This window comes from Lactuca virosa, chromosome 5, assembly GCF_052849685.1.
Source record: "Lactuca virosa cultivar CGN04683 chromosome 5, Lactuca_virosa_CGN04683_v6, whole genome shotgun sequence".
Taxonomy (NCBI): Eukaryota; Viridiplantae; Streptophyta; class Magnoliopsida; order Asterales; family Asteraceae; genus Lactuca; species Lactuca virosa.
In genome coordinates, this window is record NC_136430.1 from 312,362,228 (window position 1) to 312,385,902 (window position 23,675).

A 23,675-nucleotide genomic window follows, 5' to 3' on the forward strand; every position below is an offset into this window, starting at 1 on the left:
GATTATGAAAGAGATTACAAATAGAGTGAGAGGGCTAAAATATATGGTGGTGTATCAGTATATATATATATATATATATATATATATATATATATATATATATATATATATATATATGTAATGTTTTACTATATATATATATTTTGATTGTTGGGTTATTTTCTCTGGTTCATGGCTTAGGCTATTTATAGCCAAAAACAATATAATATGAATTGTAGAAAAAAATGTGCCGTCCGAATTCAATTGTAGGCGCCTACCAAAAATTCACCGTCCAAATCAAATTCACATATATATACTACTATTCATAGTCAAGCTATGAATAGTGAAAGATAGACGTCCAATTTCATTTCAATTAACATATATATTACTATTCATAGTCAAACTATGAATAGTAAATGATAAGTTACTGAAATAACACCTGAATTATTTGCCACTTGCTAATTTTGGAGGCAACTTTTCCACAGTTTCCATTAGTTTATAGTTATTCTAAAATGTAAAAGTTGTAATGCTAAACAAACACCTTTTAACGCTATATGAAGTGGTAGTGTAACATCCAAAATTGAGATGATGTGACAAACCCAACACTATTTCCTATAACCAGTGAGTGTGTAGTGGTGTAAGTCCATTTATAGGACATTAAAAAGGATCTTTCTCTCTCTCTCTCTCTCTCTCAAGCACACATACACATGTGAACACTATTTTCTAACGTTGGTGATGATGTGACTATCTTTGACTCGTTAAGTATTCCTTAGGCTGGAGGGAGTGGCCCTCACTAGGGACTCGCCTCCTGCTCGTTAAGATTGCCAAATCCATTCCCTTCAAAGTGTTAAGGAGCTCGCCAAAAATATCTCGCCAACCATATAGCAAGAGGAAAGAGAGAATGAAGAGAAAACAAATGGCTTTGATTGACTTGGTTTTTTTTTTCTTTTCTGTTTTTTTCTTTAAAAAAAAAATTAAAACACAAATATTTAATGTTATCACTCCCTATCTTTTACAACTTGGATGCTACCACTCTCTCTATCCTAGGTGGCTTTAGAAAATCTTATGTGGCAACATGCTAAGCATGTTACCACTCCCTACAACCTTATAAGGGATTTACTAATGATATCTTTATTTATCAATTTAATATTTTAACAATAAATTATTTAAAATATAGAATCAAGATATCTTTTTTTTTTAATTACTAATGGTATCTTTGTTTTTCTTTAATCTTATTATATAAACTTTTACTTTATTGTTATTTTTACTATCTATTGATTATAATACTATTGTTGTAATTTTTTTTTGGTTTAAAGTAAAGGAAAAAAGATTTAATAGGATAATTTATTTTTTATTTTGTACACATTAAGTCATTGATTTTTTATCCACATTTAACTATTTAACTTGTTTTTTTTTTCACATCCAATCCTTATGACCGGTTACTCCAGATAAAACCGAAAAAATGACTTAATAAAGTAATATAATTTTCAGTTTTTACACATTTAGTCATTAATGCTTTTGTACAAATTTAGTCATTATGATTGGTTTCTTCAAGTTTTGCTCATGATATCCTACATTTGAAAATCATTAATGAGTTGTTCTCATTCGTGGCTTGTTCCTCACTTATATCGGTAGCCTAATTCATTAATTGGTCAAATAATGTTGGTGTCTTATTTTTCTTCAAGCAGAAGATGTCTTCGACTTCAGTTTCATCTATCTTCATAGCAGACAACGAAATTCTTTGTCTTGGAAGTGCAAATTGGAGTTGGGAGGAAGCAATCACAAAGAATCTCGTTGTCAGCTATAGAGATAGATGAAACTTTTTTCCAGGGTGTTCTTTTGCTATAGAGATAGGGCACCAACATTATTTGACCGATTTATGAATTAAGTTACTGATATAAATGAAAACGCGCAAAATATGAAAACATTTAATTAATGATTGCCTGTAGGATGCTGAGAACAAAACCTAAAGAAACTGATCATAAAGACTAAATGTGTTAAAAAACATTAAAGACTGGACGTGGATAAAAAAAACAAGTTAAATGGTTAAATGTGCACAAAAAAAAAATCAATGATTAAATATATACAAAATAAAAAATATATTATTTTATTAAGTCATTTTTCCTAAAATAAATAAAAACGTATTTTTATTGTGTATAAGTAGAGATGCATATATAATTAAGATAAAAAATGGAAAAACGTAAATTATATTAAAATGAGAAACCTAGTTGTGGAGATTTGACTCTTAAGTATCTAACGTACAAACGATTTTTAAAATCATAATTATATCAAAATTTTCTATTAGGGTATAAGACGTTGAATTTCTAGGGTTTTTTTTTCTAGATTAAACTTTTTTATTATATTAACAAATAGTTACATTAAACTAACTGTTTATAAATTTTATACAATAAGATTTTGGAGCTAATTAACAGAATACCAATATTGCAGGTGTTTTTATCATCATTTGATATTTTTAAACATTTATACAAAATTAGTACACTTTTGCCAAAAGGCTTAGCCCAGGTGTTTTACCTCTCTCCAGCAACTGCTTTGATTTGCTTACTTAGACTAAAGATCAATAATAAACGAAAATGAGTTCACACATAACCACAGAGTGAGAGAAAACACATCAGACCCTGCCACCCAGCAAGGTAACTGTAACACTCAACTTTATGATGATTCGTAATACACTATGGTCCCCACTATTTAATTAGTTAAGGTTGTGAAAATCATTCGACGGTCGACTGACGTTAAACGATTAATCGAACTAAACGGGGACCCTAAATTATTAATAAAATTATTTAAAAAATTAATGTATCCTAAAAAAATAAGTACTTGAAAATTTTAAATTTTAAAAATTTGAAAATTTAAAATTTTGGTGTAATATTTGAAAATTAAAATTTTGAATTTTTTAAATATTCTCCGCATATGACCGCCAAACCCAAGTTTGACCGATTTTGACCAATTTCCAACAAACAACCTAATCATAATCCGTTCAAGGCCGCCAAACGATTAATTGCCGATTTCTACAACACTGAATATAATCAATTTGTCTATTGCTAATTGTTATCAATGAAACCCTTATATCACACAAAAAAATAACCTAATTTGCATATGTACTTTTCAAGTTTTCACAAAAATATATAAGCTGTTTAGTTAACATGTTGGATCAATATGATTTTATAGGGATGAAAGTGGGTTAAAAAAGGGACCGGTTTACCCGGACCCAGGAAACCCGGAAACCGGAATTGAAGGATTATAAGAACCGAGAACCGGACCGGTATACGGTAACCGGTTCCGGGTATTAAACCGGGTATATAGAGGGTATGGAACCGGTTGGACCGGAAATTGCTAATTGGAACCATATTCGTATATTAGACCCAGAAATAACCGGAAACCCGTAAATGAAACCGGATTCGTATATTATTTTTTCACAATAATTTAATGCCATAAATAATATGATTTTCATATACTTTCACATTTTGCCTCTCTTACGTTTTTGCCCCTGATTTGGGCTTGCCGTGTGTGGGCATTTTCTTAATCATCATCTCCAATGTTCATGGAGCTGTTGGCATTTTGGATGAGCTTATCTCTAGTCTTGTTTTTGCTGTTAGTTGCTGGTTATTTGGTAATTGTTAGTGGGAGTTCTTTGCTACACCTTGACCATTTTACCTAGGCTTGGCGATAGGGGCGGACACAAGATTTTAAGTTAAGGGTTGTACGGGAAAGTCAGAGGTTGCACAATAGAAAAAAAATTTCGAAGAAATTTTGCACTGCGTCTGAAAAAATCAGAGGTTGCACAGGCCACTACTGTGTGTCCTATACTAGAAGTCTAGAACCGCCCCTGCTTGGCGATTTTGGTGTGGGGCTGTTTGTTTTGGTGCAGGTTAATTGGTATTTTCAACCTCGTTAGTCGTTACATCCATTTTCAATTTTCTGGTGCATTTTGCTTTCAAGGTTGCTGGTGGGTAGATTTTTTTTTTTTTTTTTTTTTTTTTGTGTTTTTGACCATTTTACCCTTTTTGGGTTTTATCTTCTTGACTTTAGGCCTCTGCTTGTTTGGTATTAACCTACTCATGACCTTGCTTTCGATATCTATCAAATATAATTGCATTATCTGTTTCTTGTATCCATTAATTACAACTTAACACATTTGATTTTTTTCATAGTAATGTAACTAATGGTAGCCTTACAAACTGATGCCACATAAGGTATAAGTAACAAAATTAGATTAAGGTGCTCTTGCATTTTTTTTTAATTAATTACTAAAGGGAATGTGAATATGTGATCGACAATGTGGATCACATAGATGAGAATAACTTTTTTGTTTTGAGTCCCTCTTCTAGTCCACCAAGACTCTTGTCGTCGATCACAGTGAAGGGCAAAAAAATCTCGTTGATTTTTTCTAGTCGATGTTGATTACAGCAGAATGAGGAGATTTTTTTTTGAGAAGCCTTGTCGTCGCGTCGAGCAAGAAAAGAGACAGATGAGCCATATATTTTTGATAACCCTTTGTTTCCGGTTCCTCGGCCCATTAAACCGGTTCCGATCCATTAACCCAGTTCCGGTTGTTTTACATATCCGGTTCCAGAAACCGGTTCCGTATTTTTTTACCCGGAATACCCGGAACCGTTGGACCCATCCTGGAACCCGGATAAAACTAATTTTGGAACCCAATACCCGGACCGACAAAGCATTTTTCGGTTATACCGGTTCCGATTTTATAACTCATCCCTATGGTTGTATGCCTATTTAACCAAACTGCTTCTTCATTTAGGTGTAGTTTGTTTTTTGTCTGTAGATCTTCTTGGCTTCTTCTGTACGCGTCGCGCAGACCACGCGTAAACATTAACCTTTGCAGACTGTTTGATTTTATGAAGACCGCGGACCCAAAAATGTATGCGCGTCTTTTTCTTGGCGCAGACATGAACCAGAGTCTTCTAACATCTTCAAGTCTAAAAAAACACATACATCTTCGTTTTTTTTTTTTTAACTTAGATTTATTCCAACTTTATCTATGATAAATAATTTGAAAAAAAAAGTTACAATACTTCAAGAAAAAAGGTTCGACCACACCTTTGTAACAAATTTATAAATAAACATTTAATTACAATACTAATTGATTGTTGGAGCTGTTTATATAAATACGAAAAAAATCTTAATATTGTTTTATATTTTTTGTGCCAAGTTTTATAAAACATTAGTTAATGATGTATCAATCATTTCTTAGGAAAAATATTATGATAAATTTTTAATTGATTTAATTAAAAAAATGAAATGAAAAGTTTGAAAATTTCATTTTAAAACCGAAGTTTATTTACATCCATTTTATGTGTCAAATTCTTTGATCCCTAATTACAATATTTAGACATAAATTTGTGATTAAAGCTTATTGGTTTTTTATCGTTAATTCATATAATTTTATTTTCACTTTTTATATAATAATACATAAAATTGATTTAGATTTGTTAATTATCTATAATAAAGTCATGATTTAGATTTGTTAATTATCTATAATAAAGTCATAAGAGTATTGAAAACCTCTTTTAAGTTTAAGAAAAATGAGTTTATTTAGATTTTAGTATATATTTTAACATTAAAAAACAAACAGAAAATATGTTTTTAGTAACTATAAAAACTACAATATTCCATTCTATAGATTGTGAACAGAAAATTAACTAATAAATTTTGCATCACAAGGCATAACCTATTTCATTAAAATAACTTCACAATTAGTAAGCAAAACAAACACAAATTGAGAATAGATGGAAGATTGAACACTAATAACAAATATATGCAACTTTGGCATATTTCAACAATAAATCTTGTTGGGAGATTGACAAAAAAAAAAGATTCAAACTTGAAAATTAATAACAAGAACAATTAAGCAGATGGGTTACTGTCTAGAACTGAAGACCATGTTCTCTGGCTGCATCAGCAAGCGCCTGAACACGTCCATGATAAGGATAACCACCTCTATCAAATGCCACAGCTGTGATCCCTTTCTCAATGCATGATTTTGCAATTGCTTCCCCTACTTTTTTAGCCACATCCTGACACCAAATAAAAACTCAATAATCTCAACTCTCATAGCTTTTACAAATCATGTTAAAATAAATGATAAGTTTTGTTGAAAATGATATACTTACAATGGTGGGACCAGAGGTGTAATCAAATTCTTCAGAGAGTGGTTTCTGCATTGTTGAAGCTGATGCAAGAGTATGCATTTTGGTATCATCAATCACCTGAACATATAGATGTTTGTTGGATCGAAACACACATAATCTTGGTCTTTCTGGTGTCCCTTCCACCTACAACAACAAAAGAAAAGGGTCTTGTAAAAATGGCAGCAACGGGAATTGGGAAATAACAGTTCCTCCATAAAATTACTTCATCTGGTTCAAACAATGGAATGCGTCAACAAATAATATGAAACAACTTGAGTTCTTACAAGTTTGGTTGGAACAAATGAACAATTGTTCATTTCTTCTTCTTTGTTACGTGTGTTTATCATTAAGGTGGAAATTAGTGGAACTTAAAGAGTTAGGGTTTGACATTGGATGCCAAAATGAGCGTCGTTTATACTTCAAACAGATTCTATGAAATACACACAAAAGTTGATGAAGATATTGGAGATTACAACAAATTATACAATTAGGAATACCTGGAACACAAACTTTCTGTTTGATTTAAGATAGACTAATAGTAAGCGAAAAATTTAAGCTAATTAGTGACTACTATAATCTAAATGATAAAAATTGGGACAATAGTATAGACCTGGAGGAACTAGGGCTAAAAAGTGGATAAAATTGACCTTCTTACGGAGACGAGCATGGCGAGCTTGTCTGTTATCTTGACGAGTTCTGGCCTTGGCTTCTACAACCAGAGAGGTTCTTCTCGGCTGAGAGGACGATGATGATGCTATCAATGGCGTTTGAACGAAGAGCTTCTGTTGCTGATGAAGATTAGAATAGGAGCAAGTGCTCTGTAGAAATGATAGCGAAATCGATGACATTGTTGCCTTCCTCCACAAACGCCTCTTCTTCTTCCTTCTTCTTCTTTCTCTGTAACACCTGCTCAACAGACGAAGATAACGTTTTATTGAGCAGATAGACAAAGCACTGATCTTTTAGCAAAATGGTCCCTTGACTTTTCTCTTTTTTAAATAAAACCATAAATTGTATATTTACATGACATATTGTATCCTTTAAACTTCAAACCATAATATTTGATTTTTATAGGAGCCAGACAGGTTTATTTTCGGTTAAATAGATTTGATTATATTCAAACAAGTTTTTTTAACAGCTTAATTTTATAAAAAAAAACACAAGAAACTAGTGAGAAAACGTAATTACAAAGAGTCACAAGAGAATTTTTCATCCGTTGGAACCAATAAATTTTACAGCTACTACTCCTATGAAAAAACCAATTGAAAGAATGAATAACGACACTTTCAAATATATGACTCTTCCACGTCTTGAACGATTGAAACACGACATTGTTTCGATATTGCCATAACACGCATATAGCCGTGATACAAATAACCTCTACAACTTTCTTCTTTTCATTCTTTAATCTCAACGAATCAATCCATAAAAACAACTCCAACATATCATTAAACAACGGAAACAGAAGATCCAACCACTTAAAAAACCTTATCCCAAATCTGATTAGCTATATCACATTTCACAAACATATGACAACAATCTTCACTCTGCAAAGAGCACATATGACATAATATAGAATGAAAATCAATACTTCTTTTCACCAAATTTTCTCTAGTAGGAAGTCTGTCGGACTCGCCAAAAGAGCACATTAAGCTTTAAAGGAACTAATCTACACCATCTAGTTTGGACTAAATCTTCCTGCAACATAATACAATCAGTATGTTTGCTGGTATTGTAAACTTCAAAACTCACATACGTGCCAATTAACCACTCCTCTTTATCTGGACAATTACTAAAATTCATTTGATTCAATAACTCCATAAGTTTCTCCAATTGAGCAGCCATACCACCTCCTTCACGAAAAGGACGATGCCAAAAAAAAGTCCACCTTCACCAACCCACTTTTCAGCAACACAATAATCTTTATTCAAATCCAATGCATAAATCCTAGGAAACCTAACCACCAACGTATCTTCCACCTTTTGGTTTAATAGATGTAGCTCCCATCCAGGGACGAATCTTCTTGGGGGTTAGGAGGGGCTGTGCCACCCCCCCCCCCCTTGTTTTTTTGTCACAAACTATTCCATAAGTATTAAAAATTTTACATATTGGACCCAAAACTATAAATTTTGGCTTTAACCCCCCTGTTCTCCAATTTTTACATATTGGACCCAAAACTATAAATTTTGGCTTTGGCCCCCTGTTCTCCAATTTTCATACATATTATACTTTGCCCCCCCCCCCCCCCAAGCTCCGTCACTGCCCATCCCACAATGTTTTCCATGAATATTCTGAACACCTTCACTCAAATCGCATCAGATTCATTATAAAAGCGCCAACCTCCATTTAGAAAGTTATTATGAGTTTTTCACCACACATTTTTTTTTAAATATACAAGTCTTCTTTATAAAGTTTTTTGTAATTCTAATGCATGTTATCACAATGATGAGACCGATAATCACATATGAGATCAAAATCAAGAAATTCATTTATAAAGTCATATAAATAGACAAATAACCATACAACCTGTGCTACAAAATCTCAGTCTAGCATTCAAACAAATGGATGATTGATAACAATACATATCATAACTAAGAAACAACATCGCGTATTTTTATGTTTGAGTGTTTTTATGGGTGCAACAAAAAACAGAGAGAATGGAGAAAGGGGTGGGGATAAGGGATGTGCGAATGGGGGCCAAATAACTAACATGAGGTTGCGTAACTTGTACATGAGAGGATCTTAATGTAGATGGTATCAGAGTGAAATGAGATGGACCAAAATAATTGCGAAGTTTAGAACAATGGTGTTATATTCATCAAAGATTCAAGACCAAACATGTAAATTATTCTATATCTGGATTTTACAAGTTTTAAGGTTTACCGTATTTAAAATCCAAATTAGGTTCTAAGTTCTAACTGCAAATGGTTCGTTAACTGGCGTTTTCCAGCTAGAGGACATTGTTTTGGAAAAATCATATACAATTTATAGAATATCAGAATTAAGTGATGCAATTTTTTATAGAAACGTTTTTTTTCGCTTACAAAGGTTAGCAGAAAGTTAGTCAGCAAGTTGACCACAAAAGATTTCAGTTTGGCTTTCTCCTAACCATCTGAGTACATAAATCATCACCAAATGATTTCTCTACCCGTACCCTTTTACCGTATCGGGACTCTAATTCTTATTTATTGAGATATGAAAATATATTTTCAAAAAATAATGTATTTCTTGATTTCATTGTGATGCCTTTGTGAAGGTATGTATTTTAGACACATGCACTAAAAAAAATAGGAACAACTACCGTTTTGTGCATATCCGTAATCGTCACTTATCATCATAAAATTCTGAAATATACATACTTATTTACCAAAAACAAGGATGTTGCAACCAACCCTCTCTTAACATGAGGCCAAACATAGTTTAGATTGGGTGTTGTGGTGCTTTTTATCTTTGTAATTTTATTGTATCATCTTTTCTAACGTTTATTTTTATATAAATATTTTGTCATTCTAATAAAAATCAAATAATAAAGAAAGTAAAAAAAAAAAAAAAAAAGTAAACCACAATGACGGATGGAAAAACAAATAACAACTACATGAGTAAAGTAGTCCTTGTGCATCAATAGAGTAGTCATTTTTTTCACAATTTACATATTAGCATCTAAACTTAGGAGATTGCAAGAGGGCTGATATCAAAGAAAGAGAGAGGATTGACTAGTTGAGTTTGCAAAGTGCCATACACCAAACGTGATAGTATCAAACTTATGTTAATAATAAAATATACATTGTATTTATGATTATATACCATTGATTTTGAGTACATGGAACAAAAAACATAATCATTTCACCATGTACGCAATTATAAGAAACAACTATGAAGATTTCATAGGACTTGGGGTCAATGTGGCTTGTTGAGTTGGAACGTCTAGGCACTAAATAGTACATAGAGATACAATTTAGACTAGTATTGGAAATCAAATTTCATGACAAAGTAATCTCCCAATATCTGGATATGTAAAATTGATGAATTGCAAGACAAATCTCCCTTGGCAGTTGGTGTTAGCAAACGACTTACTAACTGCCAAAGGAGTAATTACCTGGTAATACATCCATACATTAAAATAATCTTCAAGGGCACTTGATTGATGAAACACATAAGAAACCATTTTATAGACCAAAAGAAGTATGTATATATTTACTGATAGCATATACTTTGCACATCCCTTCTCTCTCTCTCTCTCTCTCTCTCCTCATTCACCCAACATCAAATTGAGCATGTTTGCAAATGATACTTTTGTGCCATGACCTTTTACAATTCCAAAAGACATAATAATTATAATGTGTCATACAAAAATGAGTACGGATTATGTTGCCATATATTAAGAAAAGTGTTGAAAACCATGGATTCGCTTTTTAGGATGCCAATTATGTAAGCAATACCAAGGTCCACAAGATCCTTGTAAAAGGTTCTTGGTCAAGATTGCAAATGTACACTAAATTATTCCTATATCACCTAACATGTTTCAATAGCTTCAATGTAAATCGATATTTTGTCTATTAATATAATATAATATAATATTTTGTTTTAATAATAAATCGATATTTTGTCTATTGATGCAACATAATTTTTTGCCTGTTAACTTCAAATGTACACCAAATTATTCCTATATCACTAACATTTTGTCTGTAGATATAAAATACTAATAAACCAAAAAACCTATCAAAATATATAAAAACTTTAACTTTTGTTTTAAAGTACCACTGTAACCATGAAAAATGATTATTACCGACAAGAATTAAAGTTTATTACCTGTTCACTATGTTTTTTTAAGGTTAATGATATTTTCAAAATACTTTAGATGGTTTGTTATCCTATTTTATCATTAACCTATATATATATATATATATATATATATATATATATATATATATATATATTTGTTTATTTGTTTTAGAATGACCTATAAATAATCTTTGTCAAAACTTCATATCTTTATCAAAAATGAAATGACCATAACAACAATAACACCCTTCCTTATACCAGTATCATCGTTGTAATTAAAAGAAAAACAAAACATAACATTATAATTTATAGAAATAAACACCATTGTATATAATAAAGTAATAAACACTCTTATTAAGTGTAACATTTTTTTACAAGAATGATATTAGCCTATTTGCAACAAAAAAAAAAAAAAAAAACTAAAATTACAAGAAATACTGATATTAATATGTACAACAAAATTACTCTACAAAGGTGGTTGGTTATATACATCTGCTAGCTACAACATACCCCTCTCTCTACAAATAAAATCAACATGAGAAACAATACATAACACATCATCTTCACAATTCTCAATTCCTCCCATCCCAATAAATGCTGCTGATTAATTCAATAAAAACCATGCACAATTTATTTATTTCTTTCTTTCAATTAAAAAAAAAAATCATATCTAGTTAAAGTAAACTTGCCTTGTATTATCATTATACATGTAAGAGGCTTCTTTGTAGCTGCTATGCTATCATCAATCAACACATACCATAGATATCATTGTCTTAATTCATACAGACCTATTGTTGTTGTTGTTGTTGTTATTGACAAAGGGGTGCATTAATAATTGAGCAGCAGTTGGACGATGACTTGGGTTAACTTGTAAACATTTCACAATGAAATCTTGGGCATCTACTGACAATGTCTCAGGAATAGGAGGGGGTTCACCCCTCCCGATTCTGAACAATGCTTGCATCTGTCAATATTACAACAATTATAAAATTTATAAACAATATCTCAAAAGAATCAAGATATATTTTCTATTTTCTATTTTTTTTTTCTAATGTACCCCTTCCAAGTGAGAGTATGGAATTTTTCTTGTTAACATCTCCAACACAGTGCAACCAAGACTCCATATATCAACTGCAAGTCCATACCCGTTGTTTTTTCGATTCACAACCTAAGGACACAATCGTAAATTGTCATCCGATTACCTTTTTTTTGTAGTTTGAAAGTACAATGTTTTAATATAAAAAATAAATATGGGATGATAAAATAATAGACAAACCTCTGGTGCCATCCAATATGGTGTCCCTTTGCAAGATTTAATGTCATTCAGTTTGGTTGCCTGTGTAAATAAACAGTGTTATGTTTAATAAAAGAAAATGACACAAAAGAAAGAAAGGGATCTAGTTAGTTAGTTACCTTTGCTAACCCAAAATCTGCAAGCTTCACAGATCCGGTTACATCAACCAATATATTAGCACATTTTATATCCCTGCAAAATTAATATCAACTCCTCAAACTAGAAAAAAGATGCATTGGAAATTGGCAATTAGCATAAAATACAAAAGGAATAAACTTTAACCTATGAACAACATTCCGCTCATGTAGGTAACTCAACCCACTCAAAATCTGTCTGGTGTATACAGAGACTTGGGAATCTCCTAAATGATACTTTTGATAAAGACTTGCTAGTGAACCTTTAGTTACAAGCTCAAGGAAAATGTAAAGTTTTCCATCACCCTGAAACACCATTTAAAAGCTAACTCATATAAATATGGTAACATAAAAGGAATTTCAGTTTTGGTAAAAGACAAATTGCATACTGTATTTGTCCCAAGGTATCGAACTATGTTCTCATGTTTGAATTGGCTTAATAAAGAAATCTCCTAAAGGGGAGAAACAATTATACAAATTAGTATAATTAGTATAAAGAAAATCATGATTGAAGATAGAAGAAGAACCAAATTATAGATTATTAAATCACCTGTTCAAGTTGAACAATGCTCTGCTGTCCTTGGCTTCCTTCATCAAGAAGTGAAACCTCCTTCACAGCAAAGAATATTCCATGTCTGCAAATAAGTATCTGTCATATGATATAAAATAGTTTCAAAGAAAACGATCTTATGATCAAGTAAACACTTTGACATGTTTACAATAGAGCAAAGATGCAAAACCTTTTTGGTGATGACAGAAGTTGTAGTGTAATTGCACTGAAATGTTAATGTACTTACTCGGTGAAGCCTTCATAAACGGTTCCATATGACCCCCTTCCAAGAAAGTCGCCTTTCTGCCAGCTTTTGTACCTCAGAGGTCCATTAGGTGAATCGGAATCCTCCAGTTCAGTGGCTGCGTTTGAGGAAATTTCATCTTCATCTTCATCTTCATCATCCAAGGTATTTGAACTACTTGGTGAAACGATGGCATCGTTTCCCAACGTTATCCCCCCGTTTTGATTTTCTTCAACACCAATTTGTTCATGAACATCGGTGTTGGCATCTTCATTTGAAGCCCCAACTATTGCAATTGGTCCAGCCGATGCAGAGTCTTCGTCGTCCTTTGTAGCAAAACCCCGAATTAGCTCCCAGCTGGAACCCAGGTTATCCACCACCACTCGTGACTTTGATATACCCGGTGGAGGAGCAAGTAACGGCGGCCGTACACCCTTGATTCCACTTTGACCCTCCACATGACGTTTCGCACGAGATTTACACGCGCCGTCGTCATCGAAGACCGGAGAGCTCTCGGCATTAACTAAGCCAACACCAGTTCCCAATTGCGAACCAGTTACACATTTTACCTCATTAATTCCCCATTCATTGACATCATCATCACGTTCCTCAACCTCGTCTGTCCGCAAAACCCTAGCTTCTTCTGCCAGCGGTAACCTAGAACGCTCTGATTCACGCTTGACCTCGTCATCATTAACTTTAACTTTACTTCCAAAAATCTCCGACAAACCACTCCCCTGTGAATTTCGAGTCGCATTCTGAGCAGGATCAGGAAACGTAAAACTCGGCGGAGAATCGACATCCGTAGGGAAGGAAGCTTTACGAGCTTTCCAAGCAGCCGCCGGAATCTCGAAGTCTTCCGGCCCTGAAAGCCCTAGAGAGCGGCAAATCAAGTCGACCTCGCCATCAATCCCTCCAATCCTGAAACTAGTTTGATCAGAGAGCAAAGCAATATCAAGTGATCGAGTACGATGAGCTGATCCACCATGAGAGGATGAGGATGAGGATGATGATGATGATGATGTAGAGGCGTCATAATCGATGTTCTTGATTGCATTTCTTCGTTCAAGCTTCGGTCCTAACCGGTTGGGCTTCCTTGACATATTCGTGTTGCTTTGTTTGCCTCTGCAGAATTCTTCACCAGCATAGAGAGAGAGAGAGAGAGAGAGAGAGTTTCTCTGTGTATGTGTATATATCTATATATGAATAGGAAGATTTAACTGTGCATGAAATGAATAGTGTGCAATGGGACGTTGGACCATTCAACAGGATAACCTTTTGTCTGAATTCAGAAGAAGCGTCCTTTAAGGTCGTTGAACAGCGTTGACTCTGGACCTACACCAAATTCGACAAATATATAATTAAAAAAAACAATAAATTATAGTTTTGATCGTTATGTTTGGTAAAATTCACATTTTTGGTCCCTTGTTAAAAAAAATTGATAGATTGTACTCTTAATAAGATTCGATGCCATAACTATGACGTTTTCTAGATAGCTCTTGGTCCATCCTCGCTCATTAAATGCAGAGTTTTGTTTTGTTACAAAGGAAGAGCAAGGAATTGTCGATTGTTGCAAAATTGTGGTCTTGGATGTGATTACACGAGATGATCTTTGGTTTGATATCTCAATTCATCTAAGTAATCAATCAAAGAAATGTATGATTTTGATTAATCTCTTTCTATTTCTTAACGTTGCAAGGAATCATTGAATATGTGATCCTAGTGGATTTTTGTAACATCCATAAAGTTCAAGTCAATTTAAAACTTTTTCAACTATTCAAAAACCATTAATTGTTACAAAGTGTTTTCAAAATAGCTTAAACATAAGAGTATCCCATAAATCCAAATCATAAAACGTGAGGAAGTGTACGGTCACGCCTTCGCCTTCCCGCGATCATCTGAAGTACCTGAAACAAAATCAACAACTGTAAGCCCGAAGGTTAATGAGTTCCCTGAAAATACCAACGCCATACAATCAAAACAATATCATAGCAAACAACAAGCATCCTGAGCCATCAGCCTGACTGGACCGCCTCACAGGCCTACAACCTATCTGGACCGCTCCCGAGCCTTCGGTACGTCTGGACCACCTCGCAGGGCCTACAGCCTATCTGGACCGCTCGCCGGGCCTTCGGTCCGACTGGACCGCCTCGCAGGGCCTTCAGTTTATTCGGGCCGCCCTGGGTTTGTTGGCCTTTAGCACAAAGCAGGATCGCCTCAACCCAATCACACACACATATGTCGACATACTCATAACACATAAACAATCAACAGACAAGCATAGATCATACAGATCACTAAGCATAACATCATCCTATCTACTAGGATACCGATCTAACATATCATAATAGCATAACAACATCCTATCTACCAGGATACCGATTTAACAGATCATAACTGCATATAACATACTATAACTAGTATAACAATCCAAAAAGGGTCGGCCTTAGTGCCTTAGACCCTGTTAATATAGTGAGAAGAACTCATCGCACAAGTAGTGCTGTAGTGACAATCTCCAACTCCTAATCACAACTTCGAACTCAACCGTCTGTAATCACCATAGGACCAATTCTATCAAAATCTAAAATTACCAAAATACCCTTAAGGTCAAACTTTGTCAACCCTGGTCAAAGTCAACAGTCAACATTCAAGGTCAATAGTCCTTGTTGACCCAACTCGTCAAGTGCATTTAGCAACTCGTCGAGTTCCTTCAGAACTCAGAAATCGGGAAAACTCTTGTCAACTCGCCGAGTCATCTCACCTACTCACCGAGTTCACTCAGTAACCAGAAAGCGGGTAAACCCTAATCAACTCATCGAGTTGGCTACGCAACTCGTCGAGTTCTTCCTGTCTTAACGTGTTCAGCCCTTTCCAGTCGACTCCAAGGCCCCAAACTACAGATCTAGCCTCTTAGGATAGAGATACCACGTAAAGTTGCTAACTTTACGTGCATGCAAGGCTTCAAAGGGATTAAAGCACTAAGACTAAGCTTAATAAGAGGTTTAGGGCATGGAAGAGGGCCAAGACTAGCTAAAGTCGACCACTTTATGTTCATGGAGGCCTAGAGGTGTCCAGATCTGAAACCACCTCCTCTGGACAAGCTCATATCCAAGAATGACCCCATTTGCACTAGGAATGATCATATTCTTGCATAAGGGAAGATCTAAGAAATGGAAAGCCAATGTAAAAACTTTTTACCTCAAAATGGTTGCTAACACAGAGTAGATGTTGGATCTACTGCTTCTCCCTTTGCTCTAACCTCTTCAAGCTTCAAAACCTTTCCAAAAGAGCACAAAAATGACCTTCTAAGCTCACACACACACAAGGAAGTAGTAATGTAACATCCATAAAATTCGAGCCAATTTAAAACTTTTTAAAACATTTCAAAACACATGATTATTTCAAACTTGTTTTCAAAATAGTATATTGTCAGAGTATCCCAGAATCAAATCATAAAATCATAAAAATGTGAGGAGCGGTACGATCACGCCTTTGCCTTCTCGCGATCATCAGAAGTACCTGAAACAATAATCGATAAATGTAAGCTCGAAGGCTTAGTGAGTTACCCCCAAAATACCAATGCCATACAGTCATAATCGTATCATATAACATAATAGCAAACAACATGCATAATGAGTCATCAGTCTGACTGGACCGAATCCCGGTCCTCAGTCTATCTGGACCGCTCTCCGAGCCCTCGTCACGTCTGGACCTCCCTCCTCGGGGCCTTCAACCTATCCGGACCACTCGCTGGGCCTTCGGCCTGACTAGATTTGCCCGGCCCGGGCCTGCAGTCTACCCGGTCCGACTAGGGTGTCTTGGCCTACTGCACACAGCAGGACCTGCCTCAACCCTTTCCCCAAACCAACAAACATGTGCACATATATATAGCCAAGTAAACATGCAGATCTAACAGATCACTAATCATGGCAACCATCCTATAACCAGGATACTGATCCAACCGATCTCTAGCATAGCAACCATCCTAAACCAGGATGAAACCTAACATAGGAACCATCCTAAACCAGGATAAAATCTAGCATAGCAATAATCATAGCAACCATCCTAAACCAGGATGTAATCTAATATAGCAACCATCCTAAACCAGGATGAAATCTAACATAGCAGTAACATAGTGACCATCCTAATCCAGGATGTAAATCATAAAGGGCCGGCCTTGGTGCCGTAGACCATATTGATATAGTGAGGATAACTCACCTCCCGAATGTCGCACCGAAGTGATAGGCTCAACTCTCGAATCACCAACACGAACTCCACCACCTATAGTGACCATAAAACCCTTTTCCATAAATTTCCAAATTACCAAAATGCCCCCAGAGGTCGACTGGTCAACCTTTGGTCAAAGTCAAAGTCCACAGTCAAAGTCAACAGTCCATGTTGACCCGACTCGTCGAGTGCAGTTTACCGACTCGTCGAGTCCTTCCTGAACTCGAGAAGTCGTGAAATCCTTGGTTGACTCGTTGAGTTTCCCCGCAACTCGCGGAGTTCATGCATGTCCAAGGGTTGAGAGAAACCCTAGCCGACTCGTCGAGTCATTCGACTGACTCGCCGAGCCCAAGGCAATCTTCATCGGACTCGCCGAGTTGTTCATCCAACTCGTCGAGTACAGGACCATCTTCATGTGGCTCACCGAGTTGACTATGCAACTCGCCAAGTCTCTTCAGACCTTCATCCATACAGGTACTTTTAAGCCATGCAACGGCTCCATATTGCAGATCCAAGCTTCTAAGGCATGTTTATCACGTAAAGTTGCAAACTTTACGTGCATGCAAGGCCCTAGAGACTCTAAATGACCAATCTAAGCTTCTAATGGAGCTTTACACCTTAGGAGAGTCTCATTCTTGCAAGAGCTGGAAACTTTATGGACTTAGAGACCCAAGAGAGTTCAAATCTGAGGTTGCAACCTCAGATCTGAGCTCAAACACAAGAAAGGCTTCCTAATAAGCTAGAAAAGCCCTAAAATCCACCCAAAATAGATCTAGAATGAAAAGGGGTTAGGATAACGGCTTAATACCTTCCAAAAAGGATGCCAACTGAGGTAGATTTCTGGTTCCACACGTTCCTTGCTCCTAGTCACTTGATCTCCAAGCTTCTTCCCACCAAAAATCCTCTTCCCAAGCCTAAGAATACAAATGGAGTACACTCACACGGATTAGGGTTTTGCTGAGCTCTCAAGGGACTGTAAAGAGGCTGAAGGAGGCTTATGATTCTTTAAATAGGGTGCAAAGCCCCGGGAATTAAGGTTTCACCCTCCAGCTTCAACTCGTCGAGTCACTCATCCGACTCTGCGAGTTGGTCACTTAAACCCCCGTCCCAAACCCACTACTACTCGACGAGTCAGGGCATCCAACTCGTCGAGTAGACCTTGAAACTTGAAAAATTAAAGCCACAATGTTAATACCTGATAATCGGGGCGTTACAAGTAAAGAACGGCTAGGGTTTCTTTCTTTGGGTAATGAGGTGATAAGGGAGGCCAAAGGATGCGGGTTAAATCTTTTAAATAGGGTGCAAACCCTAAAAATTAGGGTTTTCCCATTCAATTCCTACTCGTCGAGTTGGGGTCCTCCAACTCGTCGAGTAGGTCCCATAATTTACGCGGCATGCTCAGTTTCTACACGACGAGTTGGGGCCTCCAACTCGTTGAGTAGGTCTTAAATGATGAATAAAATTCTTGAAATTCATACCTGGGAGTCGGGATGTTACAATTCTCCCCCACTTGAACTAGACATGTCCTCGAAGTCTGCTGCGACAAACAACTCAGGATAATGCTCCCGCATCTCGGCCTCCGTATCCCAAGTCCACTCGGATCCTTTCATATGTTGCCACTGTACCTTTACCAAAGGTATTTCCTTGCTCCTCAAAACCTTCATCTTTCTCTCCAATATAGCTATGGGCCTCTTGACATAGTTTAGGCGGTCGTCCACCTGAATGTCATCCAACGACGCGACCACATCCTCGTCCAATATGCACTTCCGCAACTGTGAAACGTGGAAATTGCTTTGAAATCGACTGAGCTCCTCCGGAAGTTCCAGTCAATAAGCCACCTTGCCAACCCTGGCAATAATCCTGAATGGCCCGATGTATTGGGGACCCAACTTCCCCCTCTTCCTGAAGCGTATCACACCCTTCCAGGGTGAGACCTTCAGTAGTACCAATGTACCATGTCACCGACCTGAAACTCCAATTTAGATCGGCGTCGGTCGGTGTAACTCTTCTGTCGACTCTGAGCAATCTGCAACCGCTGCCTGATCTGCTGAATCATCTCGGTAGTCTGCAGAACTACTTTGGTCCGACCCATCAACCTGTGACCAACCTTGCCCCAAAAAAGTGGGGTACGACATCTCCTTCCATACAACAGCTCATAAGGTGGAGCACCAATGCTGGAGTGAAAACTGTTGTTGTAGGAGAACTCTGCAAGGGGTAGGTAGGAGTCCCAGCTCCCACCGAAGTCAATAACGCAGGCCCGTAATATATCCTCGAGGGTCTGAATGGTCCGCTCGCTCTGGTCGTATGTCTGCGCATGATAAGTTGTACTGAAATGCAGCCGCGTGCCCAGTTCCTCATGGAACTTCTACCAGAAACGAGAGTTGAACCGAACATCACAGTCTGAAACGATAGAGACCGGAACTCCATGGCGAGCAACGATCTCGCATATATACACATCGGCCAGCTTCTCGGCCGATGAGCTCTCCCGAATGGGCAGAAAATGGGCACTCTTGTTCAATCGATCCACAATGACCCATATAGCGTCGAAACCCTTTGTCGTTCTCGGCAATTTGGTGATGAAGTCCATCGTGATCTGCTCTCATTTCCACTTGGAAATCTCTAGAGGCTGCAGCTTTCCATGCGGCCTCTGATGCTCGGCCTTGACCATCCTACAGGTCAAGCACCTCTCAACGTACCAAGCAATCTCTCTCTTCATGCACGACCACCAGTAACTCAAACTCATATCCCGGTACATCTTGGTGCCCCCGGGTGAATAGAGAAGCGAGACTTATGAGCCTCCTCCATTACAATATGTCTGAACCCACCAGACATCGGAACCCATACCTGACTACAACGGGTCAACAATCCCCGACTTTCCTGCACAAATTTGGTGATCTCGCCCCTAATTCTCTCCAGTTTCCAGTTCTTGTGTCGCACACTCTCGTCCCGAGCTTCCCTAATCAAGCTCACAAGTGGAGAATCCACTGATATCCTCATAAATGTCGCTGGAATAGAAGATCCAGCCGACTTGCGGCTCAAGGCGTCCGCCAGAACATTCGCTTTACCCGGATGGTAAAGGATCTCGCAGTCATAATCATTGACTACGTCCAGCCACCTGCGCTGCCTCATGTTCAGGTTTGGCTAATCCATGATATGTCTCAAACTCTTGTGGTCCATGTATATGGTATAACGGATCCCGTAGAGATAATGCCTCCAAATATTGAGAGCGAATACCACCGCTCCCAATTCCAAATCATGCGTGGGATATCTGGTCTCATGCGGATTCAACTACCGCGATGCGTAGGCTATCACTCATCCTCTCTGCATGAGGACCGCTCCCAGTCTTGTGATGGATGCATCACAAAACACTACAAAATCCTCAACTCCCTCCGGGAGAGTCAAGACTGGAGCCTTGCAAAGTCGCTGTCTGAGGGTCTCAAATGCCCTCTGCTACTCAGGGCCCCACCGAAAATCCACCCCCTTCCTCGTCAGACGAGTGAGGGGTACTACAATCTTGAAGAAATCTTGTATGAATCTCCAGTAGTACCCTGCCAATCCCAAGAAGCTCCTGATATCCGAGGGAGATTTTGGAACCTCCCACTGCATAACCGTCTCGATCTTGGCCGGATCGACCAAAATCCCATCCTGGTGAACGAGATGTCCAAGGAACTGAACCTCTCGTAACCAAAACTTGCACTTCGAGAACTTGGCATAAAGTCGTTCTCGTCTCAAAACTCCCAGTAGCTCGCGAAGATGCTCCTTATGCTGCTATCTGGTCTTGGAATACACCAAGATGTCATTTATGAACATAATAACCGAGCGATCGAGCATCAGTCGGCATACCCGATTCATCAGGTCCATAAATACTGTCGGCACGTTGGTGAGCCCAAACGGCATCACCACGAACTCGTAATGTCCATACCGAGTCCGGAACGGGGTCTTCTCCACGTCCTATTCCCTCACCCTGACCTGATGGTATCCGGACCTCAACTCTATATTGGAGAGCCAAGATGCTCCCTGTAGCTGATCAAAGAGATCATCAATCCATGGTAGTGGATAAAGGTTCTTCACCGTCAACTTGTTCAGCTCCCGGTAATCAATGCACATCCGGTGTGAACCATCCTTCTTCTTGACGAAGAGAATCGGCTCTCCCCACAGAGAACTGCTCGGACGAATGAACTGCTTGCCTAGCAGCTCCTGCAGCTGAGATGACAGCTCCTGCATCTCAGGTGGTTCCAACCGGTACGGTGCCTTGGCGATAGGGGCCGCACCTGGCACAAGGTCGATCCTGAACTCGACCTGCCTCTCTCGAGGCACTCCGGGTAACTCCTCCGGAAACACATCAGCGAACTCTATGACGACTGGAGCCTCTGATACTAAGACCTGATCCACAACCCGCGTATCCACCACATACGCCAAATAACCCGCACACCCATACTGAATGTTCTGCCGAGCCCTGACGGCTGAGCAAAACCCTGAACCCAACCTGGTGTCCTCGCCATAGATAACCAGCGCTTCCCCACTTGGGGTTCGAACTACCACACGCTGACCCTCGCAGTCGATCATAGCACCGAAGCGACTCATCCAGTCCATACCCACTATCACACAAACCTCCCCCATGGGAATCGAAATCAAATCAATCGAGAAGGACACCCCGAAGATCTCGAGAACGCAACCCCGGTAGCCTGAAGAAGCAGAAATCCTGTGTTCGTTGGATATGGAGACTCGCAATGGACACACTAGCTCTCCTAAGGGCAAACCGAACTCCGTACTAAAAGATTAAGAGACAAACGACCAACTCACTCTAGAGTCAAACAATACAAGAGGAGGCAGAGAGTTCACTAAGAACGTACCTAACATAGGCACAACATATAAGAATAAAATAAATATAATCAATAAGTTAAGGGATAGAAACATACCAACAACCACATATGGCGCTGTCTTGGCCTCCTCGGTTGTGAGCTGGAAGGCGCGTCCCCGAGCCCTCGGGGCTCTGCCCTACCTTGACTCCCGTCAGTGATCTGTAAAGTAGCAGGCGCGGGAGCCTGCACCGGCTTGGCAGCGAGCGACGGACAATTGACCTTCATATGGTCAACCTGATGACAATGATAACAGATCCTCATATCCGGAGTAGGGGCGGACTGGCGACAATCCCTCGCATAGTGCCCCTCCTTGCCATATTTGTGGCACCCACTACCAGATCGACATGCTCCAGAATGAACCTTCCCGCACTTCCCACAAGTGCGGCCATGCTGACCTCCCGTCCTAGAATCAGCGGCCTTGTGCCGCTTCGGCACCGGCTGCGCCTGTGTCGAGGCCTGGCTCTGCTCCCTTAACTGCAACTCAATCTATAACATCCCAATTTTCAAGACCAAAATTTTTATTTTTAATCAAGTAACTTATAACACAATTTACTAAAAAACATCATCGATTCATATCATTTCATAAAACATAGTCACGTGTCTCAAGCCATATCATCAAATAGTAATAATGTCAGAGTACAATCCCATGGATCTCAAAATTCGGAAATCATATGTGTGCGATGCGCTGCTACCGTGTCGACTCCTTCCCCTTCGCTGAAGAGGTACCTGAAAATAAAACTGAAACTGTAAGCACAAAGCTTAGTGAGCTCCCCATCATACCACATACCATACAACATACATATTGCCAGACAATTCTGGGGTGCCCGACCTAGCCTGCCAAGCATTTTTGGGGTGCCTGACCTACCCATGTCAAGCAGTTCTGGGGTGCTTGACCTACCCTGTCAGGCAATTCTGGGGTGCCCGACCTACCCTCAGGTCCTTACAACCGTGGTACGGGGACTATTCCCCCTACTTCTACTATCACATATCCTCATATCATGCTAACACATAAAAAATATCAAGTAGTAGCAAACCTAGATAATTATCACAAAGACAATCATCTAATCAACAACTCCTACTAGTGGGCAGGCATTGTGGCCGTAGACCCACTTCTATTGGAAGGTAACTCACCTCAATATCGTGACGAAACTGAACTGTCCTCGATGATGGGATCAACTCCTCTCAAACTCCTACACATGACATTCTTCCTTAATTACTATCTCATACTCTTGACCCTTCAAGGGTCAACTCAGGTCAAAGTCCAAGTCAAGGTCAACACCTTGGTCAAAGTCAACTTTTGGTCAAAGTCAACATCTGGTTGACTCAACTCGCCGAGTTGGTCCACCAACTCGCCGAGTTCCATAATCCACAAAACACTGGGACTTCGATCCTACATGTCGATCCTTTCAAGAACTCGCCGAGTTCTCCTTTATACA

General features: G+C 38.2%; 2 protein-coding genes across 4 annotated transcripts; both read right to left on the minus strand.

The window, feature by feature from the left end:
* Positions 1-5,734: 5,734 nt before the first annotated feature.
* LOC145117665 (large ribosomal subunit protein uL18c-like) lies at positions 5,735-7,071 on the minus strand. Its single transcript, XM_079053970.1, has 3 exons — positions 6,794-7,071; positions 6,129-6,290; positions 5,735-6,032 (listed from the first exon to the last, which is right to left on the minus strand). The coding sequence occupies exons 1-3, from the start codon at positions 6,992-6,994 to the stop codon at positions 5,883-5,885; spliced, it is 513 nt and encodes a 170-aa protein (XP_078910096.1). The 5' UTR covers positions 6,995-7,071; the 3' UTR covers positions 5,735-5,882.
* A 4,263-nt stretch (positions 7,072-11,334) lies between these two features.
* LOC145115338 (mitogen-activated protein kinase kinase kinase 1-like) lies at positions 11,335-14,406 on the minus strand. Of its 3 annotated transcripts, none has more exons than XM_079051612.1 (9): positions 13,154-14,405; positions 12,907-12,991; positions 12,746-12,808; positions 12,505-12,662; positions 12,342-12,414; positions 12,205-12,264; positions 11,986-12,096; positions 11,618-11,892; positions 11,335-11,525 (listed from the first exon to the last, which is right to left on the minus strand). In XM_079051612.1, exons 1-8 carry the CDS (start codon positions 14,251-14,253, stop codon positions 11,707-11,709), a joined length of 1,836 nt encoding a protein of 611 aa, XP_078907738.1. In that variant the 5' UTR covers positions 14,254-14,405; the 3' UTR covers positions 11,335-11,525; positions 11,618-11,706. The 3 variants fall into 3 exon arrangements, with proteins under 3 accessions (XP_078907738.1, XP_078907739.1, XP_078907740.1); XM_079051613.1 differs by having other exon boundaries at positions 11,335-11,528; XM_079051614.1 differs by lacking the exon at positions 12,746-12,808 and having other exon boundaries at positions 13,154-14,406.
* Between the last annotated feature and the right edge of the window lie 9,269 nt (positions 14,407-23,675).

Excerpts from the sequence above, each read along its gene's own strand:
- LOC145117665 (XM_079053970.1), bottom strand. The coding sequence starts at position 6,994 with ATGTCATCGATTTCGCTATCATTTCTACAGAGCACTTGCTCCTATTCT. Across the intron at positions 6,291-6,793 it reads ATGCTCGTCTCCGTAAGAAG|GTGGAAGGGACACCAGAAAG; the intron begins GTCAATTTTATC and ends TTGTTGTTGTAG. Across the intron at positions 6,033-6,128 it reads ACACCTCTGGTCCCACCATT|GATGTGGCTAAAAAAGTAGG; the intron begins GTAAGTATATCA and ends ATTTGGTGTCAG.
- LOC145115338 (XM_079051612.1), bottom strand. The coding sequence starts at position 14,253 with ATGTCAAGGAAGCCCAACCGGTTAGGACCGAAGCTTGAACGAAGAAAT. Across the intron at positions 12,663-12,745 it reads GATACCTTGGGACAAATACA|GGTGATGGAAAACTTTACAT; the intron begins GTATGCAATTTG and ends ATGGTGTTTCAG. Across the intron at positions 12,265-12,341 it reads CAGATTTTGGGTTAGCAAAG|GCAACCAAACTGAATGACAT; the intron begins GTAACTAACTAA and ends TTATTTACACAG.